Below are 21,821 nucleotides of genomic sequence, written 5' to 3' on the forward strand. Positions count from 1 at the left end.
GCCAATCTGCCCAAGGCCGGGCAGGTGCAGGACAGGGCCCTGTTTCCTCGGAGTGACCTTGCACCGGGGCACAGGATATTCCAACACCTGCTCCCAGAGCTGCTAGGCACCTCCCTTTCCTGCAGCCTCTGATAAAGCGGAGTATTAAAGGGTCCTGTGTCTCTTGGGGACTATCTGACCAAGATGCTGAGGCTGCTGATCCCCATTCTGCTTGTGGCTGGTGGTAAGAAACGGGCTAGAGCGAAGGCTCTCTCCTCTGCCCCAGCGCCCCTGCACAGAGCACATACTTAAGGAAGAAGGCCTGTCATGCCATCTGCAGCCCCAGGGCACACAGAGCTCTCCTTGCTCCTCCTGTGCCTAGCCCGCCGGTCGCCCTCGACCTTGCGGAGGTTGTGCAAGGTGCTGTCAGGGGATTGGGCCCTGGTGCCTGCCTCATTTGTAAATGTGGAGACGGGTTGGCTCAGGAGGGGATGAAACCCTGGGCAGGCCTACATGGGGCAAGGTAACCATCCCATGGAGAGCCTGGGCCAGGGGATGGCCCCTCCACCTCAGGACTGGGGAGTGACTGGGGCCTAGGGTGACCAGATGTCCCGATTTTATAGGGACAGTCCCGATTTTGGGGTCTTTTTCTTATATAGGCTCCTATTACCCCCCACCTCCTATCCCGATTTTTCACATTTGCTGTCTGGTCACCCTACTGGGGACATCCAGGGCTGGGTTGGAGAGGGTGAGCCGGCATGACCACATGTCTCGCTTCCCCATTGTCCAGCCTCCTCTGCTCAGCAGAAGGGTCTGGTGCCTTTGCCATCTGTGTAATGCACAGTGCTCTCTCCCTCCAGCCCACGGGTGTGGGACACCCGTCTACTCCCCCCACACAAGGGTGGTGAATGGAGAGGATGCTGTGGCTTACAGCTGGCCCTGGCAGGTGAGTGAAATCCACCCCGTTGGACGCGGCGAGAGCCAATCAGCAACGAGGCTCGATGCGATCGCACCGTCTGCACTAGCGTGTGGTGTTAGGGTTCAGAGCAAACTTTTTTTTTCCCACTGAAAAATCCAGATTTGGGTTGGCAGAAAGCTGACCCATGTTTGCGTTGATTTTGGTGCATTTGATTGGTCAGAAAAATATTGAAAAATGTTTTTGGAGCCCTCCCCAATATTTCTTTTTGAAGCTCGATGTTTCGATTTCTCAATTCAAAGTGAATCTTTCAAAAGTACTTCCAGTTTATTAAAAAAAATTAAAACATTTTCAAACTCTCAAAAGCAAAATGAAATATTCTGTTTGACCCATCACGGGTACATAGTCCTACCCTGACACGGCTGCATTGTTATCTATTTCTTCTTCAGATGTTTAGGTTTCCTGAAAATCCGAAAAAAATTCACTTTCGGTAGATAAGAAATTCCCCCCACCCCAAAATTTTGGAGCAGCCAGTGACTAAAAAACTCCATTATTCACCCTGCTGTAATCTCCCCAGGCCTGGGGGTTGGGGGGTTAGACCTGCAGCATTGCTCTGACCACACCAAGCTCTTGTGGTGATGGACAGGTGAAGCAAAGGGGGTGGCGTGGGATATTGAATCGGTGCCCAGTTATGGAGCAAAGGAGAGCTAAAGGGACCGGAAACTCCATCTTCTTCATCCCTTCTCCTCACGGCTGTACGGAAGAAGCAAAACTCACCATTGGTTAATGCCCTGCCCTGCAGTCCTTAGGCAACCCCCCACTGACCTTATGGTCTGGGAGAACAAGTCCCACATCTGATGTGCATGAAATTCTAGCTGCTGTTTTATCTGGATCCCAGCTTGTGCCTATTGCGGGTCCCCCGGTGTGCGTTCCACACCCCCTACTGACAGACTGGGCAGCGCAAGGCCAGGATTGGCACAAGCTTCAGGATACACTTACGGGGCTGGTTTCAGACATAGCTGAGCCCCACCCTCTGAAAATCAGAGCCCTGTCAAGCATCAGTTCACAGCAGCCTGGGGAGGGCATGGCGGATTCCTTGCCTTTGCCTTTCTTAGCAGGATTTCTTCTCTCCGTGAACAGTTGATCGCAGCTCTGTGTCTGTGCCCATGTTCCAGCCCATGGCACTGATGGGCAGAGGGAGAAGCAGAAAAGCCCTAAAATTCACTGGGAGGGGCAGCAGCACCTTGGCAGAGTCTTCCCCAAAGAGCCCCCTGAAGCCCCTCTGTAGTCACTTGACACGAGCAGGGCTCTGCCGGGGTGGGCATGAGGGAGTGCTAGGTAAGAGCCAGAGATCAGCTGCTCCCCTCAACTCCCAGGGCATTTCTGAGTGACAGTGCGTATGGGTCAGCCCCTCAGTGCCTGCTGCCCCCTGGTGCTGCGTGAGCAGGGAGAGGGTTTGCCCTGGCAGACTGTGTACCATGGTAACTCACACAGCAGCCTCCGCTGCATGTAACCACAGCCCCCAGAGAGCACCCTGGCACCACACCTGGGCCAGGCCAAAGCTGCCACCAGAGCCCTGCTAGCTCTCCGATGGGCCATGGTCGTTGGCTGTTTCAATGGGTGGGTTCCATGGGATGTTACCCAAAAGCTCCCACTGTTCAGAGCCTCCCCACAGTGGAGCCGGAGAGCCCTGGAGCTCCACAGCACGTCCCCCACTGCCCTGTCTTGTCTCCTGGCAGATCTCCCTGCAGTACGAGCGGGACGGTGCTTTCCGCCACACCTGCGGGGGAACCCTCATCGCTCCCACATGGGTCATGACGGCTGCGCACTGCATCTCGTAAGCCTCCTCCTCTTCCGATTGCTTAGAATTTAGGTTTCAGAGTAGCAGCCGTGTTAGTCTGTATTCGCAAAAAGAAAAGGAGGACTTGTGGCCCCTTAGAGACTAACCAATTTATTTGAGCATAAGCTTTCGTGAGCTACATCCAATGAAGTGAGCTGTAGCTCACAAAAGCTTATGCTCAAATAAATTGGTTAGTCTCTAAGGGGCCACAAGTCCTCCTGTTCTTTAGAATTTAGTGTGGCCGACGCACCGTGGGGTCTTGGGGCAGGAGCCACAGGGCCCTGGTCTGCCATGGCTAGTGAGCTGCTCCTTGCCATGAGACCTCCCAGCAGACATGCTCCATTCCGGGTAATGGGCCCTCCCAGCAGCGGCAGCCAGTTCCAGCGCCTGACCCTGGCCGGAGTGGAGACCCCCAAGATGGAGAGAACTGAGTGACATGGAGCCCTGTAACTGACGCGCTCGGCAGCCTGGGCCATGTCCCTCCATCTCTGCCATGGGGGGGACAATCCCAACTGCCCGCCCAGCGTCAGTGTGGTGGCAGCGACGCAATTCAGAGCAGGATGTGGCCCATCAAGGGCTGCATAAGCACTAAGCATTAGCGCTCTGGTTACCAGCACTGGGAGAAGATCACCCAGAAACACCGCGCAGGGACCATGCTCCTACCGCGCCCGCCCCCGTGGCTCCACTGCACTCTGCCCTGAGCTCTCCGGCCTGGCTGCAGGGCGGTGCGGCACAGAGTCTGCTTCTCCCAGCAGAGGCCGGAGCTGCTTACTGCGGGCACAGGGCTATTAGCTAGCACTGCTCACCAGTGGGACCCGCGCAGAGGCTGGGCCTGTGGCAGAGTGCTGTCCCCGAGCACGCCCTCATGGCATGGCAAGGCCCTGCAGGCACGGTCACCTCACAGGCGGAGTTTGGGCGGGCATGGGAGGGCGCTGCCCCCACTCCCCCACAAGCCTCAGGCAGGCAGCCTGGGTGTGCAATGCAATGAGTTCTGCAGAGGAGACAGGAGACTGCTGCCAGCTTGCGCCCCTGAGGCAGGGAGTCAGAATTTTCTTTCTAAACAGAGTGATTAACGGGTGATTAAGATAAGAAAAGGCTGTTAGGAGGTTCCCTAAAGTTAAATGATCTGTTCCAAGCTTGGTGAACTGCAAAAAGTGAGTAGCCTAAATGATAGAAAGTAAGTGAAGATTTTTCTACAATTGTTTCAATTGTTCTATTCAAGAGGTGGTAACAAGTTACTGCTATCTTTCTTTGAGAAGAGAACTGATATTTTAGACAAAGGAAATACAGTAGATCTAATCTACCTGGATGTCAGGAAGGTGTTTGATACAGTTCCACATGAGAAATTATTAGTGAAACTGGAGAAGATGGGGATTAATAAGAGAACTGAAAGGTGGATAAGGAACTGGTTGAAGGGGAGACTGCAACAGGTCATACTGAAAGGTGAACTGTCAGGCTGGAGGGAGGTTACTAGTGGAGTTCCTCAGGGATCAGTCTTGGGACCAATCTGATTAAACATTTTTTATTAATGACCTTGGCACAACAAGTGGGAGTGTCCTAATAAAATTTGAAGATGACACAAAGCAGGGAGGTATAGCCAATATAGAAGAGAACCGGAATACCATACAAGAAGATCTCGATGACCTTGTAAACTGGAGTAATAGACCCCTTGTTTCATGTTCTCTGTGTATATAAAATCTCCCCACTGTATTTTCCACTGCATGCATCCAATGCAGTGAGTTGTAGCTCACGAAAGCTTATGCTCAAATAAATTGGTTAGTCTCTAAGGTGCCACAAGTCCTCCTGTTCTTTTTGAGAAATGGGATGATATTTAATAGTGCAAAGTGCAAGGTCATTCATTTAGGGCCTAACAACAAGAATTTTTGCTATATGCTGGGGACTTATCAGTTGGAAGTGACAGAGGAGGAGAAAGACCTGGGCATATTGGCTGATCACAGGATGACTATGAGCCGTCAATGTCATGTGACCATGAAAAATCTAACACAGTCCTGGGATGCATCAGGCGAGGTATTTCCAGTAGAGATAAGGAGGTGTTAGTACCTTTATACAAGGCACTGGTGAGACCTCATCTGGAGTATTGTGTGCAATTCTGGTCTCCCATGTTTAAGAAAGATGAATTCAAACTGGAACAGGTGCAGAGAAGGGCTACTAGGATGATCTGAAGAATGGAAAACCTACCTTAGGAGAGGCGCCTCAAGGAGCTTGGCTTGTTTAGCCCAACCAATAGAAGGCTGAGGGAAGCTATGATTGCTCCCTATAAATACATCAGAGGGATAAATACCAGGGAGGGAGAGGAGTTATTTAAGTTAAGCACCAATGTGGACCCCAGAACAAATGGATATAAACTGGCCATCAAGAAGTTTAGGCTTGAAATTAGACAGAGATCTCTAACCATCAGAGGAGTGAAGTTCTGGAACAGCCTTTCAAGGGGAGCAATGGGGGCAAAAAACTTAACTGGCTTCAAGACTGAACTTGATAAGTTTATGGAGGGGATGCTATGACAGGACTGCCTACAATGGTGTGTGGCCCATCGGCGACTGCCTGTAGCAAAAATCCCCAATTGCTGGAGATGGGACACTAGATGGGGAGAGCTCTGAGTTACTACAGAGAATTCTTCCCCAGGTGTCTGCCGGGTGGGTCTTGCCCACATGCTCAGGGTCTAACTGATCACCATATTTGGGGTCGGGAAAGAATTTTTCCCTGGGTCAGATTGGCAGAGACCCTGGGGGGTTTTCTTCTTCTGCAGCATGGACCATGGGGCATGGATCACTTGCAGGTTTAAACTAGTGTAAATGGTGAATTCTCTGTAACTTGAAGTCTTTAAAGCATGATTTGAGGAGGTCAGTAACTCAGCCAGCGGCTAGGGGTCTGTTACAGGAGTGGGTGGGGGAGGTTCTGTGGCCTGCGAGGTGCAGGTCGGACTAGAGGATTGTGCTGGCCCCTTCTGACTTCAGTAAGTGTATCTGAGTAAGAATAGACATTACCATTTTAAACCCAACCAGTGTCCTTTAAGTGACTTCCCACAAGGTGTCAGAGCATGTCAGTATTAGAGCTGAGTGGGTCTAATATTTATTTAATTTTGTTTCTTGATATAGGAATTAGGTACCGTGTTCCTATCAGATAATTTCTAAGTTATTATCTGCAAAAACGCTAGAGTTTTCAGTTGCCTAAGTACCCCCCGGAATCACAGTTAAAGTTGTGTACCCCCCACCCCCATCTGAAATGGTGCCTCTGTGGGCAGGCACAGAATTGTCCCCCCCATGTGTGGCCCCATTGGCCTGACTGGAGCCACCCGCCCCAAATATAGAAGTCAAACTACACCTATGTCAGCCCCTGTTCTGGGTTCCCCGCCCACTCAGAGTCTTTCAGAGACATTCCCCTTCTCCTGGGATGATTCATTTAGTTCATCTGCTTAGTGAGGCTCTGGTCCTGTTAAAAGGCTCCCAGCCCCTCCCTCCAAGAGCACCTCCTTCAGCTGAGCTCTGGGAGCCCCGTAACAGGCCCAAATGCTCATTAACCAGTTAGCTGCTGAGCACCTAATTACTATGGGGGAAGGGGGCTCAAGATAGGTTCAGTCTCTTTAAAGAAGCCCATCATGGGTAGAGTGGCCCTGACTCTCCTTAGGGGGCCAGTCCCGCCACGAGAGTGTCCCTGTGCTGGGTGTCCCCGCATGAGGGGCTGTCTGGGCCCCGCGTCCCGCAGGGCCAGGCCGTGCCAGCTGGGGTGTGTGCCGCTGACGATGATATGGGCTAGGGGCCGACACAGGGACTAGGGTGATGTCTCCTGCGTGGTGTGCGGGACTCCAACCCCTCTGAGCCCGAGGGGGCACTGCAGGCTGCCCCTCCCCCCATGCTGCCCCTGCTGCGATCCCCGGTCTGTCTCCTCACAGGCTCTCGGGGGTTTCCTTCCAGGACATCCCTCACCTACGAAGTAGTGCTGGGGGAGTATGACAGAAGCGTGGCAGAAGGCACTGAGCAGCACATCCCAGTGAATCCTGAGGACATCTTCGTCCACCCTCGCTGGAACTCCATCTGCGTGTCCTGCGGGTAAGGCAATGCAGGCATGTGCCAGGCTGCAGCTGCCCGCCCTTCTGAGCTGCCTGGGGGCGGCAGGGCTCCCAGGGAGGGCAGCGGCAGGCAGGGAACAGTCTGTTGATAAGAATGGCTGGGGAGGGAAAGACACACACAGAGCTGTTCCCATGTAAGGACCCTGGGCCTGTCGCTGGTGCCGTGGGCAGCACCCTTCAGGCTGGTGGGTGCTGAGGGGCTGAAAAAGCCAACAGGGGAATAGTGTGGCTTTATCTGCCATGCTGGCTCCCAGGCCACGGGTTCCCCTCATAGCAGAGCAGGCCCTGGGCAGGCCTGTGACCCGACAGGGCTGGGGTCTACGTCCTGATCAGCACACGCTGCCCTTCCTTTGGGAAGGGACCGGTGAGCAGGGCTGTGGGCTCCCCCGGGCTCTCTTTGCCAAGCTCTGTGCCAGGGACATATTGTCCCCCTTGTGGTGCAAGGAGCGGGTTTTTAGCCCTGGGCGGGGATGTCTTCAATCCATGGAGCAGGAGAACAGCCCCCCACCCCCCCAACCCAACCCGTGGGGACACCTCAAGCGCACACTCCAGGCCTCTCTGCTCAGGCTGCCCGTAAGGGGGGTCTGTCATGCTGTGAACACCTATCCCACGGAGAACTGGACTGAGCCCCGAGCCAATAACAGCTGCTGCCCTGTGACATCCGTGGCTTCTCGCTCGGCCTGCTGGCAGACGGCTCCATTGCCAGACCCCTGAGCCATCTGCCCCTCCAGTGAGCTCTGACTCGTTCTCTTGCAGCAACGACATTGCCCTGATCAAGCTGTCCCGGAGTGCCGAGCTCAGCGACAAAGTGCAGCTGGGCTGCCTCCCGCCCGCAGGCGAGGTCCTGCCCAACAACTATCCCTGCTACATCACTGGCTGGGGGCGCCTCTACAGTACGTGCCCGGCTGCTCTGCCCCGGGGAGCTCTCTCGTGGGAAAGCACAAGGGCAGCCACGCTGGGGATGCGGCTTGGAGGGATGCAATTAGTTAATTGTTCCTCTGGCTGGTTTTCTTTCTCGCTAGCACTGAGTGGCAGCTGAGCTCCAGCCCGGGAGACTGGAGGCCAGTCTCCACAAATGAAGTGCAGCATGGGCAGCTCAGGGTTTCTTCCCCATGCATTGCCCCTTGCCGATGTGCCTCGATCCTGGCCTAGGCGGGCCTCCTCAAGGGCCACCAGGGCAGCTGCCGAGGCTGCCAATTTGTGTCGCCAGAACTAGTTATTCTGGGACATGGTCACCTTTCCCCTAAGAGCTGGATGGGCACCCGCCCCTCCAGCAAGCAGCCTTCAGACAGCAGTGAGCATTGACTGGTACCCATGTGGGAGGGTGTCAAGCTGGGGAGGAAGGGGTGACAGGTTCCCTCGTTCATCATCAGCTCCTCCAACCAGCCCAGGCTCTCTCTGGTTCTGTGGGAGTGTCAGGAGCAGCAGGAGCCAAACATCACCCAGGGCCTTCTCCTGCAAGGTGCTGAGAGCTCCCAGCTCCCCCTGACTTCCACTGGAGCTGAAGGTGATCAACAGCTCCCAAGAGTGCTCAGCGCTGCATGGGATAGAGCCCGGAATGAGTCAGGAGAGGTGGGACTCGAACCCAGGACTCGGGCTTGGTGTCACTGGGTAAGGGCGCATCTTCTGTTTGCAGCTGGCGGATCCCTCCCTGACAAGCTGCAGCAGGCTCTGCTCCCGGTGGTGGACTACGAGCACTGCACCCAGGCTGACTGGTGGGGCAGCATCGCCATCAGAGAGAGCATGGTCTGCGCTGGCGGGGACATCAGATCAGGCTGCAACGTGAGTACAGGGCTAGAAAGAGAGTGGCGGACAATACTGGTGCAGTGCTGGCTAGCGTGCAAGCAAGTGTGCGCGTGTGATCTCTCTGACCAAACTACCGCATCCGATGCACACACCCACTAGCCCAACGTACAGTGGTGACTCAGCTGTTACCAGGGGGTCACATGCTTTGTCACTGTTGTCGGCAGCCCACACTGCACCCACCAAGGTACAGGAAGGTCGCAGGAGGCAGAAACCCGCCTCCACGTAGCTGTGCAGCCTACACCCAGCTTTGAAAGGCTGGCTCCCTTTGGCAGGCAGGTGCCCAGCCTGCTGCCCTTCCCCACAGGCAAAGCCCATTAGACTAGCTGAGCAAGGAACTTTCAGGGAATGATTTATCCATGTTTCTCTGCTCATCAGTTGCAGGGTTCGGAAGTTCTGAACTGTGAGTGTGATTCATAGTAGTTCACCATTTCTCCCGGTAATCAGCCGGGGCCTGCAGTGTGGGCTGTAGCTGTCACATCCGGACACACAGCGGGCAGTTGGCACTGCCAGCCCAGCACAGATTGACTGTAAAGCTGACCGTGTCTGGGCTCTTGGTGAGTTACACGTCAGCCGGTCAGGGAGGAGAAGCCAGAGCAGTGAGGCTGTAACACCAGTGCTGGGAGACTTGTCAGGTACGTCAGGCTGGAAATTTGCTTTGGGTGAATAGGAGCATCTGAGTGAAAAGCTCCCTGTTTACCCTGCCCCAGGCGTAGGTAACACTCCTGCTCAGACATTCCTGCACAGCGGATGCAAAAGCCTTGTCTTTGTTCGCCTGATCCCGTGACTAAGAGCAGCAGTGCGGAGAAGGGCTGCGAGGTCAGACTCAGCTACACTGGAATATTTTTCCTCCTCTCCGCCTGACCATTTCACAGCCAGTGCTGGGTGAGAGAGTTCAAGGCACTGGGTAGGCCTCCCTGCGCTGACAGCCTTGGAGATGGCCCCAGTGACGTGCTGGACTTTGCCCCCAGAGCCTGGTGCACAGCTGTAGCCCAGCAGGCAGTGAGTGAGGGATCGGGGATCTGACACCCTCACTCACGGGGGCTGGCTCTCTTTCAGGGTGACTCTGGTGGCCCCCTTAACTGTCGGGCCTCTGATGGGAGATGGCAGGTGCATGGCATCGCCAGCTTTGTCTCTTCCCGTGGCTGCAACACCTTAAAGAAACCCACCGTCTTCACCCGCGTCTCTGCCTTTGATGACTGGATTGCAGAGGTGAGACCCCCAGCCATGTTACTGCGCGGGCAGTGGGAGGGAGGTCTGCTGCTGGGGAGCGTCAGGGAGAACTCAAATGGCCAGGCAGGGGGTTCTGGGAGGTCACCCACAGTAAATGGACAGGACGGGAGGCCCCAGATGGACAATGTTTGGGGCTGTCTCCATGAACAGAATTTGCACCCTTGAGAGTGGTGTCCTCCTGGGGCTCTGAGCCGAGATCAGTGCCACTGGCCCCATCCAGAGATCACAGCCAGCTGCCCCACACACAGAGCTGAGCAAGCAGGGCCCCTCAGAGCGTGTGATATCATCTCTGGTCCCCCTTGTGCCTCACCTCTTCCGGCAGCTGGGAACTCAGACGCAGCTCATGTCACTGCAGAGCAAAATAAGGAACAGCTGAGTCTGGCCTGCAAAGGGGTTTCTGTAAGATCTGGAGCCTGGAAGAGCTGGTCTCAGCACAGCAGATATTGGAGGCAAACTAGCTCGGATGTGCTTCTCCACTGACACACGTGATGACCCCGGAGTCTGCTGGGAGCCGGCATTTTGGGCACATGGCCCAGAGCTGTAAGCAGGATGCTCGGTGGCCTGCAGCACCACCCGGCTCCAGGGATGGTTTGAGACAGAACATCTGGCTTGGCTGTGAGCTCTGTCCTGCAGTGAGCAGGGGCTCAAGGCAGGCAGAGGGAGGTGTTTGGCCTAGCAGCTGAGCATGCACCTGCAAGCTGGAATTGCGCGCTATCATCCCAGCTCTGCTGCCCTGTGCTCTGGCTGCGTCACTCACGTTAACCCTTTGGGGCCGGATTTGGATCTCACTGCTCCCAGTGCCAATCGGCGGAGTTCCTCCGGAGTCCGGGAACAGGCTCCCCTTTCAGTTACAGCAGTGAGTGGCGTGACTCTGGATTTACACCCGTGTAACTCAGGGCACAAACTGGCCCAGATGAACTCTACAAGTGTCAAACCGGCATCACTGAGAGCAGGCCTGGGCCTTTGAGGCCTCTGTTTCCCTAGCAGGTGATTTGGGGGGCAACCATTTTCCCCTTCCTTGTTGGAGTGCACCGAGAAGGGCAGATTGTGTCAGGCAAGGGCCTGGACCTGGGTAACCTCTGGCACATGGCGGGGAGTGTGAGCCACGCCCATGTGCTGTGGCAATGGACACCCCCACCCCAAATGGCGGGTCCTTGCCAGTGGGTCGTAGGAAGGGTCTGGGCCCCCCGCGCTCTCGCTTCCTCTGGGCGGTGGACGAAGCGCCTCCCAGGCACCTGCCGGATGGGGAGAGGCTGCAGACTGGGTGGTCACTTCCCTCTCTGGCCACTTCCTCCGTGTGGCTGCTGCCCCGGGGACATGAGAGCAGGGCCTGGACAGCAGTCACAGCGTGGAGGAAGTGACCAGAGCCAGCGAATGGACAGTCCGCAGCTGGGTAGTGATTTGTGGCCTGGCTGCAGGGGGTCGGCGGGATCTGCAGGACTGGGAGAGCGAGAGCTGGGGAGAGAAAGGGGAGCAGGAGGCTGAAGGGCTGAGAAAGGGAAGGGGGGGAGAACAGGGGCTGGAGGACTGAGCAGGGGAGGGTGAGCTGGGGCAATGGTGACAAAAAGACAAAATGCAGTTGATGGGTTGTCTTAGTAAAAAGTTTGGGAGCTGCTGGCCTAGAGGTGGAGTCTGATGAGCCTGCTCCAGCCTTGGCTAAGGGAAGCAGCTTTTTTAGCTCAGGCACCAGAGGTTGCTGAGTTAGTTACAATCCCAAGGTCCCAGGTTCGAGCCACCCAGGGGTATCACGTTACACATGCAAAGGGCTTCAGAAGCCCCGAGGATATGATTTCTGCTGCAGTTTATTGTGTCCTGACCTTATATACTTTGGTTTGCTTTTCTTTCAGACCATCGCTAATAATGCATGATAAGCTGAAAGAGCCACATCTTGGAGAAACTTTCCTGGGCAGATAATAAAGCAATTGTAGAAATCCCATCATGGGCGTATTTCTTGGGGGGCAGGGGATTCCCCTTGTTGGGGCTAATGTGGCGCCGATAACCCCAGGGCTCTTTGCAGTTGGGCAGCATGGTGGAGGGAAGATTGTGTAAAATGAGGAATTCTTTCTTCAGGGATTTCATGCTATACTCTGGCATTCCTGTAGCTTTGAAACTGTTCTTCGAAACCCTTCACATATACCTAGTGGGTCCAATTCTGCTCTGCATTGCATGCTGGGTTGTCATTGACCCCCAGGTAGGCAGGTGTAGAACACAACTACCGGTGTGACTGAGCAGAGTCCAGCTTGGGTGTGTTTCATACCCACACTGCACTTACGTAAGTGCCACATAGGTCAGAATTTTCCAAAGAACTCAGCGGATGGGGGCCTGGTGGATGCTGAGCTCTTACAAAAATCTCGCCTTCTATGCGAGACAAGCGAAGATCAGGCCCCACCCTACGATGTATCCCACTATCAAAAGCACGGTCTAGAGCGTGAGGCCAGACACATGCGGGGCGTGGAACACGAGGGGGGCAGCTGAGCTGCTGCAGAAGGGCCCCGGTCTCTTACGCAGAACTTTGAACCGGATTTTATTTTATCAGTGTCATTTTGCCTGGTCTCATATTATTGGTCTCAGTCTCTAGAGCAGACCTGCACAACGTACGGCCCCTGGGGCGCATGCGGCCCGTGTGGGCTCCCTGTGCGGCCTGTGGGGGGTGAGAAGGCGAGTCGGGGGGAGTGGGGGGATGATGAGCCGAGCGGGCTGGCAGTGGGGGGAGGGGCAGGTGAGCCGGCGGCAGGGGTGGGGCTGAGGAGGTGAGCGGGCTGCGGGGGGCGAGTAGGCGAGCTGGGGGTGGTGGGGGGATGAGGAGGCAAACGGGTGGGCAGGGGCAGTAAGGCTTTATACTTGGGGGGAAGGGGGAGGAGGCGAGCTGCAAGTTGGTGGCTGGAGGGGGATATCCATTTTCAGTATTTTAATTTTTGGTACTGCATTGATTGACTGCTGTGTGCATTAATATAGTGACCCCCTGGGTCTTTGAATGAGGCTTTATACTTGGGAGGGGGGCTGAGGAGGTGAGAGGCAAGTTGGTGGCTAGAGGGGGGCAAATCTCCCAGATTCAAAATCTATTGGTCCTTTTTGCTGCTTTTCTCTGGGCTAGGGGTCGTCCCAGTGCTGCAAAGAGGGTGTTCCCAAAGGAAGCTGCTTGCTTCTAACCCCCAAGGCCATCAGTATGTCTGCTCTTCTCTAGTCAGCCCACTTGATTGTCCTTGGTCTGGCTCCCATCCCTTCTCCAAGGGTTGCAGCTGTCTGGAGGTACCTGCCTTCCATGCCTTCCTCATTCAACAGGGCCATTGATTACAAAGTGGAGGGGAAGATCTTTGTCTAGCAAAGACATTTTTCTTTTACCTTAATTATACTACCTTAGAGGCCTGCTATAACATATTACCAAGTTTCAATACAAAGTCATATAAAAGTTATACAAACATGCATAATGCAGAGATTTATTTACAACTGCATTGATTGAGCTGTGTCCAGTAATATAGTGACCCCTGGGGGGTGAAGAGGGGTGTGATGGTGGGGCCAAGCGTGGTGGGGGTGGGTCCTATATTACTGCTGCGATCAGGTCACCCTACGTGTGCTGTTTCTTTCCCCCTCTACAGACTTCCACACACCATCAGTGCCTTGCTAGTGTGCCATGAGATCTCTCTTCTCTTTGCATGTGACTGTTTCCCTTGTGTGAATTTATTCAACAAAATCTTGAGCTTCATAATGGATACCATGAGTGAGAAGAAAAAGAGAATCAGAGTTTTCAGCACTGAATGGAGGAGTAAATACTTATGTACTGTTTCCAAAGACAAACACTGTGCCTCACGTGTCACGAAACGTTAGCCCTTCTGAAAGAACACAGCCTTCGGCAGCACTTTGAAACCCAAACATCCCAATCTCGCCAAACTGATCCCCCATGAAAAAACAATTAAAGCAGCCAGTTTAGCAAAAAACCCTTAGTAGAGACCAGCAAATTTTCAAGAATGTGAGCACCGAGAACGATACGGTTACTAAAGTAAGCTTTCAAATTTCTAAGGAATTGCTGCTGCTGGGAAATGCTTCACAGAAGGTGAGTTTTTAAAAAACTGTACGTTGATCGCTGGATCTGAGTTATGTCCAGAAAGGAGGGGAATATTTGAGGATGTCAGTCTATCACGCATGACGGTACAGAGAAGAACAGTAGAAATGTCAGCTAATCTAAGTGATCAGTTAGAGTCTTGTTGAGAGATCCCTGTTTTGTGAAATCCCCTTGTAAGTCTTCACAGTCTGCTTTAGATTTAAACTATCTTGAGTAATTTTGTATCTGCAAATTTTGCCACCTCACTGTTTACCCCTTTTCCAGATAATTTATGAATATTGTTTTCTTCCACAAGTCCTCACTCTGCATTTGTTAGCAACAAGTCAGAGACCGTTTATTATGAGCAATTGCAAGGGAAGACTGCGGTCGGACAGGGGGTCCCCTGACCTTAAGCAGATCTTCCCCCTACAAGCAGTGGAAGGCAAGTATTTATACTTTCCCTAAAGTAGTCCAATTAAAGGGTATTTGGAACCTAAGGGTTGACCATAAGACTCGGTCTGCTGGCCAATAGATAATATAGCTTCCTGCAGCAGTGGTAAGATTAAAAATGTAAGCTCTTAACATATACACAACTGTCATTATCCTGAAAGATTGGGTGCCCTGCCAGGGTTGTTCCTAGTCCCATGGCTTCCCAACAAACGTTGTCATGAACCGTGTCTCCTTGTTTCAACTTTCATACACACTGAAGCTGTGGTGGTTCCAGAGGCCAGAGTGTCCATGGGTTTCCTATCCCTATCCAAATATCTGGTGTTATTCCAGGAGCACTGACTATAAATCGGCTAGGCTCACCAGGTGGTTTAATTTCCCCAATCCCACATGCATCCTCCCCCCGCACCCGGCTGGATTCAGTATGTGGGAGCCCACACCCCTCTGACCGGGCAGTATGCTTGGAAGGAGCACTGCGAACGTCTGCATTTCCACCCTGAAACCCTCCAAGTACGTCTCCAAGGCCACAAAGCAGATAGCACCCCTGAAGCATTAGTAAGGGCAGGAGGCCAAGTCTGATGCTCAAGATCACTCTGAATGACCATGAGCTGGTCATTCAGGAAATCCTGAATCTCTGAACAGGCTAAATCCCACTGCAATCCCTTTCCTGTCTCAGTGATGTTTAATACCATCCTTGTCATTAGTTCCTGGGTTATTGAGCTGAGGGTGGAGAGAACATGGAATTCACTGATTCCAGCCTGTACCTGGGTTAACTGAGCTCCAGTAATAAGTCCCGTGGCTTTCTCCAGCTGCCCTAGTTTTCCTCATGTTGTTGGCCTTTGTAAATATTCCAGATCACTGCTGCGCTCTTGGCACCATCCCACAGGCGTTCGTCCAAGTCCCTTTTCTGTCTAGAGAAGACCCAGGCCCTTTGCTCTGCTAACCCCAGGGCAGCCCCCATGGAGCAATTTGGGTATAAAGAGGTAACCTGAAAACTGGGTAATAGCAGTGTAAATTTTACAATCCCTAGCATAGCATTAACTAGTATCCATCAATATCCTAGCACATCTCTCTTTGTTACAGTGTCCTACCACATCTGTTGGTTAACAATTCTCATATAGCTCTGGGAAGCATCAATGTTAAGGGCAAAGGAAGGAGAATATTGCAATATGGTGCAGGTTAAGTTATTGGTTAATGGGATTAATTCACTACAGGTAAAATTTCTGTTAGTGGAGCACACTTTGAGTATAAGTTTGATTTACTAATTAGGTAACCAGATAACAGTAAGGACCCCTTCCAACATTTTGCAGGCTCTGGGAACGGCCATCATGTCAACCCCACTAATCTCAATGTCGGCTTCTTGAGACTCATTTTTAGTGATATCATACACTATCTCTACTGACCCATCTGTTGCTTGTATGAGATTCTGAACCTTAAGAATACATTTTCCAAACAATATTTAAATCACTAAGGTGTGAAGGCCTTGGCCATGGGGTTTCATCAGAAGATATGGTATTGTTGATATTTGGGTAAGTTACAGGGGTAATAGTGGTGGTGGGGAGGAGCTGGCGGGGGCAGTGTTCATGGCAGCAAGGTGCCTTTAGTATTCGTCATCCGGAAGCCAATTACGGAGGGCAGTGCATTCTGATGGTACTTGTCCATAAGCATAGAGCCCAGCCCCTGGAAGAAACCTAAACCACCACTCAACCCCACATTCCCAAGAACGGTCCCTGCAAGTCCCTCTGCCAATGTACAATACTCTGTTTCCTCCAGCAGGGCCAACTTTTATGTTTTTTGTAGTCAGACTTGGTAGTTGGTAGACTACCTGGACTTTGGTAGTTTCGGTGGAGTGAGTGTTCCTTCTTTTTTCTTGGAGTAGTCATGGTACAGGATCATGCAGAAGAGAGGTCACGAGCATGTCACGCTGTAGTGGTTTGGTTCCTTTAAACAGATGCTGGATATATGGTGGCTCTGTTAGCGAACAAGGGAGATGTTACTAGCACTTCACCTTGTCTTTGTTTCCTGCTGTCCAGGAGGAGGGAAAGTACCAGAAGGAGAGGGGCTGATCAGCAGTTGGAGTAGAATCATCTTGAGGCGGTGGGGCCCTCTTGCAGGGAGAAGCATGGGTCCAGGCAGTCAGTCCTTGGCACTTCACGGTGGTGTTGGTAGCCAACAGAATTTGATAAGGGCCTTTCCAGTGTGGGGTTAGAGTGGTCCTTCATTGATTGACCTTTATGTAGACCCAGTCTCCTGGTTCCAATGAATGACAGGGTTGCTCAGGATCCTTAGGTAATGCTTCTTTCACCTGTGAATAAAGAGACCTAATACCTTTCATTAATGCCTGGCAGTAATTAAGCATTGTATCATCCATCAAATGAATGTCCATCTGGGTGAGGGCCAGAGGAGGTGCTGCTGGAAGTCACATCAGGTGCCCTGTCAGGATTTCAGATCCAGTCTTTTGGTTAGGGGTGGCCCTCATGCTCATTAATGCTAATGGAAGGGCATCTGGCCATTTTAAGTTTCTGCACAGATCTTGGCCAGTCGGTTTTTCAGAATCCCATTCTGATGTTCTACTGTCTCAGCAGACTGTGGGTGGTAGGGACAGTGGAGGTTGTTTTGGATCTGCAAGGCTACACAACTCTTATGATCTGTCCAGTAAAATGAGTTTCATGATCACTGTTGATACCAATGGGTATGCCAAATTGTGGTACAAAAATCCTTAAGTAAAATTTTCCACAACAGACTTGGTGTCTGCCCTCCTACAAGGGAAGGCTTCAACCCAGCTTGAAAAAACATCAGCTAATACTAGCACCTACAACATTTAGACATTTGAATAAAATCAATCTGAATATTTACAAAAGGTCCCTAAGGGCCTTTCTAGCTTTGACTGCTTTTCCAACATTATGTTGCTAGCAGATTGCACACTGTTGACAGTAATGTTGGGCTACAAGAGAAAAATTTGGTGCATACCAGTCTTGTTTAACTGCAGCCATCATCCCCCCCTTTGCTCATGTGTGCCATCCCATGGTGCACATGAGCAAAGTAGGGCAAGAGCACCTTAGACACAACCAGGCAGCCATCTGGGGAGCACCATAGGTGATGAGGATGCAAAACTCACCCAGCAAACACTCCAAGAACATTTTTTGGCTTTTGGTGCCATGTCCTGGATCTTGGCAAGGTCCACAAGGGAGGCCAGCGGAGGTTGCTCAATCATGGCAAGAGTGTACGTAACCTGAGGGGCAGAAAGGGCTGCTTTGGCTCATTCAGCAGCCAAAACCGCATTTCCACATGTAACATCATGAGGGGTTTGGAGAGCAATACATTTTACAACAGCAACAGCTTTGGGCAACAGAAGGGCATCCAAAAGAGCAGACACATATGTGCCATTTTTAATAGGTGAACCAGAGGATTTAAGGAAGCCTCTGTGTTTCCACAGTTGACCATAGTCATGTGCTACTTCAAAAGTGTAGTGGGAATCAGTATAAATAGTAAAAGCTTGATCCTGTGCCAAAATACAAGCTTCGGTCAATGTAGGATTCATACAAGGTTCATGCGCTTGGCAACATTCAGGGCACACCCGGAGTGCTGTGCAGGAGCTGTGCACACACAGCTCCTCTCAAGGGCATGAACCTTGGAATCTCGCCCAGATGACATGAACCGTGGGAAGCCTCCCAGGACTGGGCTCAAGGCCCAAGAGCAAGGAATGCGGTAGATAGAAATTGGTAAATAAGAATGTTAAACAAAGCCAGTGTATTCCTTTTATCTGTTGGAGAATGTAATGCGCGGGGGGAGAGAAAGGAATAAAGGAGAGGGTGGAAAGCTGACAGGCAGAAGCCCGTTAGCAGACCAGCCGCTTGCTTGCTAAAAGCTGTGTCCCGTCTTGTCATTGAACCGCCACAACTGGTGCCCAACGTGGGGCCCTCAGCACTCACCTCGCCCGGCAAGGGTTTCAGACGCGTCACTCATCCGCTTTGCGGATCCCGGTGAGTATTTTTCGTTGTGGTAAGTATGGGAAGCTCCCTCTCTGCTTTGCAAGTGCAACACCGTAATGAGCTACAGTATTTGCTGCGTAAGGCTCAGCATGACTGCCCCACTCGAGAACTCACTCTCCTGCTACAGGAGGTGAGTGCCCAATGCCCGTGGTACCCTGAAGCCGGAACCCTTAAGCTAGCGGACTGGGAGCGGTTTGTGCAATGTCTGGCCCAAGAGCCTCGGGCGCCCGTGCAGGCTTTACATGCCTGGCACCTCTGCCGCGACGCGATACAGCATGTCGCCTCGGACAGGCCCTCCCTCGCGAGGCTGGTGATCTCGCCACTCCCGTCCGCTCCTGCAGCCATCCCCCCTCCTGACGATGCGACACAGTGTGTCGCCTTGGAAAGATCCTCTTCCGCTCCAACAGAGGGGCTGCCGATCCCGCCACCCCCGTCCTCTCCTGCAACCATCCCTCCCCCTGCTTCGCCCCCAGTGCCTCTATTACCACCGCCTCCCTGGCCTTCCCCACCGGAGCCGGTGTGTGATTACCATCCCCCCCGGGACCCCATGCTCCGGGCCCCCCCGGGGGGTCGTCTGCGTCTGCTCAGGGGCTTTTGCTGGTGCAACAAATGGTTCACGCAGCGAAGACTCGCTCAGATATTACAGCAGAGGAACTGGCTGATCTGGTCTCAGTTTGCCCGGTGACCTGGCAGAATGATGGCCAGGGCAACCAGGTTGCAAACTGGGTCAGTTTGCCTTACTCGGTGATCCGAGAGGTAAAGAAAGCGATTCGTGAGTTCGGTCTCACTAGTACGTATGTGCGTGGTCTCATTGAAGGGCTAGGTACTGGGTACTCCCTGATCCCTGAAGATGGGAAGGCTCTGTTGCGCATGATGCTGACACCCAGTCAGTATGTTATTTGGCTTAGCGAGTATCAGCAGATAGCAGAACGCCAAGCCCAGGTATATAGAGAGCAAAGTATCATTTATGAGCAATTGGCAGGGGAGGGCCAGTTTGCTACCGTTCAGATGCAGTCTCAACTCCCTCAGGCCGTCTTCCCCATTATTTCCACCTGCGCCCAGCATGCTTTCCGGAAGGTCCCGGATTCAGGCAGGCCTACTAAAAGCTTTGCCAGTATCCGTCAGGGTGCATCAGAGTCCTTTATGGATTTTACCAACAGATTGCAGGAGGCTATCCTCCGACAGGTGGATAACCCTGCGGCAGCTCAGGAGATTAACTGTTAAAAATGGCTGTTGAAAATGCGAATGAGGATTGCCGCCATGCTCTCCAGGTGGCACAAGCCTCTGGAATTTTAGAGCTGTCGGACATGCTGCGGGCGTGCCAAAACATTGGCACACAAGCACATAAAGCTGGGGTTATGGCTGCCGCCCTGCGGAAAAGCGGGAAGGAGGGGAAGCGTTGTTACCGCTGTGGTAAGGAGGGTCACTTTCAGCGGGAGTGCCGCTCATCGACGGCGCCCACCCGCCCCTCAAAGAAGTGCCCCAAGTGTCGGAAGGGCTATCACTGGGCTAATCAGTGTCTTAGCGGGGTCGGGAAACCACACGACGGGTCCCCCCCGAACCCAGGGCCAAACAGGGGTGTTTCCCACTCAAACAACTGTTCCTCTGCCTTACAATCCATAGATTCCATGAGGGCGGCGACTGCCGGAAGTGCAGGGCTTGATTTGATTATGCAGGAGGATGCTGATTTTCAGTTGCCGGGGGAGGTCTGCGCCATACCTACGCAGGTGACGGGACCTCTCCCTGACGGATTTGTGGGTCTGGTTCTCCCTCGCTCACACGCTGGGAAACCGGGTTTTTTTTTTTTTTGTCATCCCAGGGGTCATTGACGCTGATTACACTGGCGTTAAGGTTCAGGTGTGGACCCATCTTCCGCAGTTGCTCCCGCATGGACGGTCAATTGCGCAATTGATTTTAGTCCCCTATCAGGTGCCAGCCGCAGAGGATCGAACCCGGGGCGGAGGCGGCTTTGGATCAACGCTGTCTCACTTGCCGTCTCAGAACATGTCCTCTCCACTTGTTGCTCTGACAATGTCGGTCCGCCCCTCGAAACCTCAGTTAACACTTCTTTTAAATAATGTTCCTTTTACAGGGTTGGTGGACACTGGAGCTGACATTACGGTGATTCGTGATCCGGAGTGGCCAGTCGGTTGGCCAACAGTTCCTTCTAAAGAGTTGTGGGGGATCGGGGGTAGCAAACCCGGGCGCCAAAGTTTGTCTTGGGTCACGGTCTCTAAACCAGGAGGCCGTGCCCTTGCTACAATCCGCCCTTTTGTGCTCCCTGTCCACCTCAATATTTGGGGCAGTGATTTACTTACAAAGCTGGACACCACCCTCGATATTAATATATAATGGCCCAAAATCCTCCCTCACCCACCTTGCCATCCGCATTACCATTGGTATGGCAATCCTTAGAGCCTGTATGGATTGACCAGTGGCCCCTCCCCCTAGAAAAGCTGAAAGCGCTTCATTCATTTGTACAACAACATTTGCATGCACAGTGCTTGGAGAGCTTCACTAGTCCTTGGAACTAGCTGCTGTTATTTTGGCCTTTCAACTTTTTGCTGATTGTCCCTTTAATTTGATCGTGGACACGCATTATGTTTATCAGGTAATTGATCATTTACCCCTTGCCCTCATTACCCCTCAGGTTGATGCGGACCTCCTTCGCCTGTTTTTGTTCTTACAGTATTTTCTCACCACTCGTAATTTCCCATCACTTGTAATTTCCCTTATTTTGTTGCTCATATTTGCAGTCAGACCCCTCTGCCTGGGCTACTCACTGAGGGCAATGCGCGTGCCGATCGCGCGTTACGTGGTCAGGTAAATTTCCTTTTTTCCGACCCCATTGAAAGCCATGCCTTTTTTCCATCAGTCTGCCTCTGTTTTGGCCCGACAGTTTCACATTCCTGCTGATCATGCACGTTCTATTTTTCGTTCCTGCCCCCACTGTGCCGCTGCTGCCCCTACCCTTTCTTATGCCGTTAACCCTAGAGGTACCGCAGCGAATCAGCTGTGGCAAATGGATGTCACTCACGTGCCACAATTCCGCCCCTATTCGTTTTTACATGTTTCCGTTGATACTTATTCAGGGTTCTTCTGGGCGACCCCACAGCGTGGGGAAGCCACTCCCAAAGTTATTCACCATTTGATAGCCTGTTTTGCTGTTATGGGTCGCCCGAGCCAGATAAAAATGGATAAAGCCCCAGCCTATTGCTCCACAGCCCTCTCCACTTTTTGTGCCCAATGGGACGTCTGTCTCAAACATGGGATCCCTTATAATTCCACAGGCCAAGCCATTGTTGAACGTGCAAATCGCACGCTAAAAACCCTGCTCAACAATTAAAACAAGGGGAGCTGCATCTCCGAAACTTAGGAGACATTCAGCAACAAATGCATATCCTTTTGTTTACTTTAAAAAATTTAACGCTGAACGATGATCAGCAGACCCCCGCGGATCGGCATTTTCACAAATCCGAGGTACT

General features: G+C 52.6%; 1 protein-coding gene across 1 annotated transcript; it reads left to right on the forward strand.

The window, feature by feature from the left end:
* Positions 1-492: 492 nt before the first annotated feature.
* On the forward strand, positions 493-11,786 carry CELA3B (chymotrypsin like elastase 3B). The gene is made up of 9 exons (XM_043531939.1): positions 493-502; positions 840-925; positions 2,635-2,732; positions 6,668-6,802; positions 7,579-7,715; positions 8,459-8,604; positions 9,685-9,837; positions 10,181-10,845; positions 11,706-11,786. The coding sequence occupies exons 1-8, from the start codon at positions 493-495 to the stop codon at positions 10,232-10,234; spliced, it is 819 nt and encodes a 272-aa protein (XP_043387874.1). The 3' UTR covers positions 10,235-10,845; positions 11,706-11,786.
* Positions 11,787-21,821: the final 10,035 nt, after the last annotated feature.

The sequence above is a fragment of the Chelonia mydas genome, chromosome 18 (genome assembly GCF_015237465.2).
Source record: "Chelonia mydas isolate rCheMyd1 chromosome 18, rCheMyd1.pri.v2, whole genome shotgun sequence".
In the NCBI taxonomy this organism is placed as follows: Eukaryota; Metazoa; Chordata; order Testudines; family Cheloniidae; genus Chelonia; species Chelonia mydas.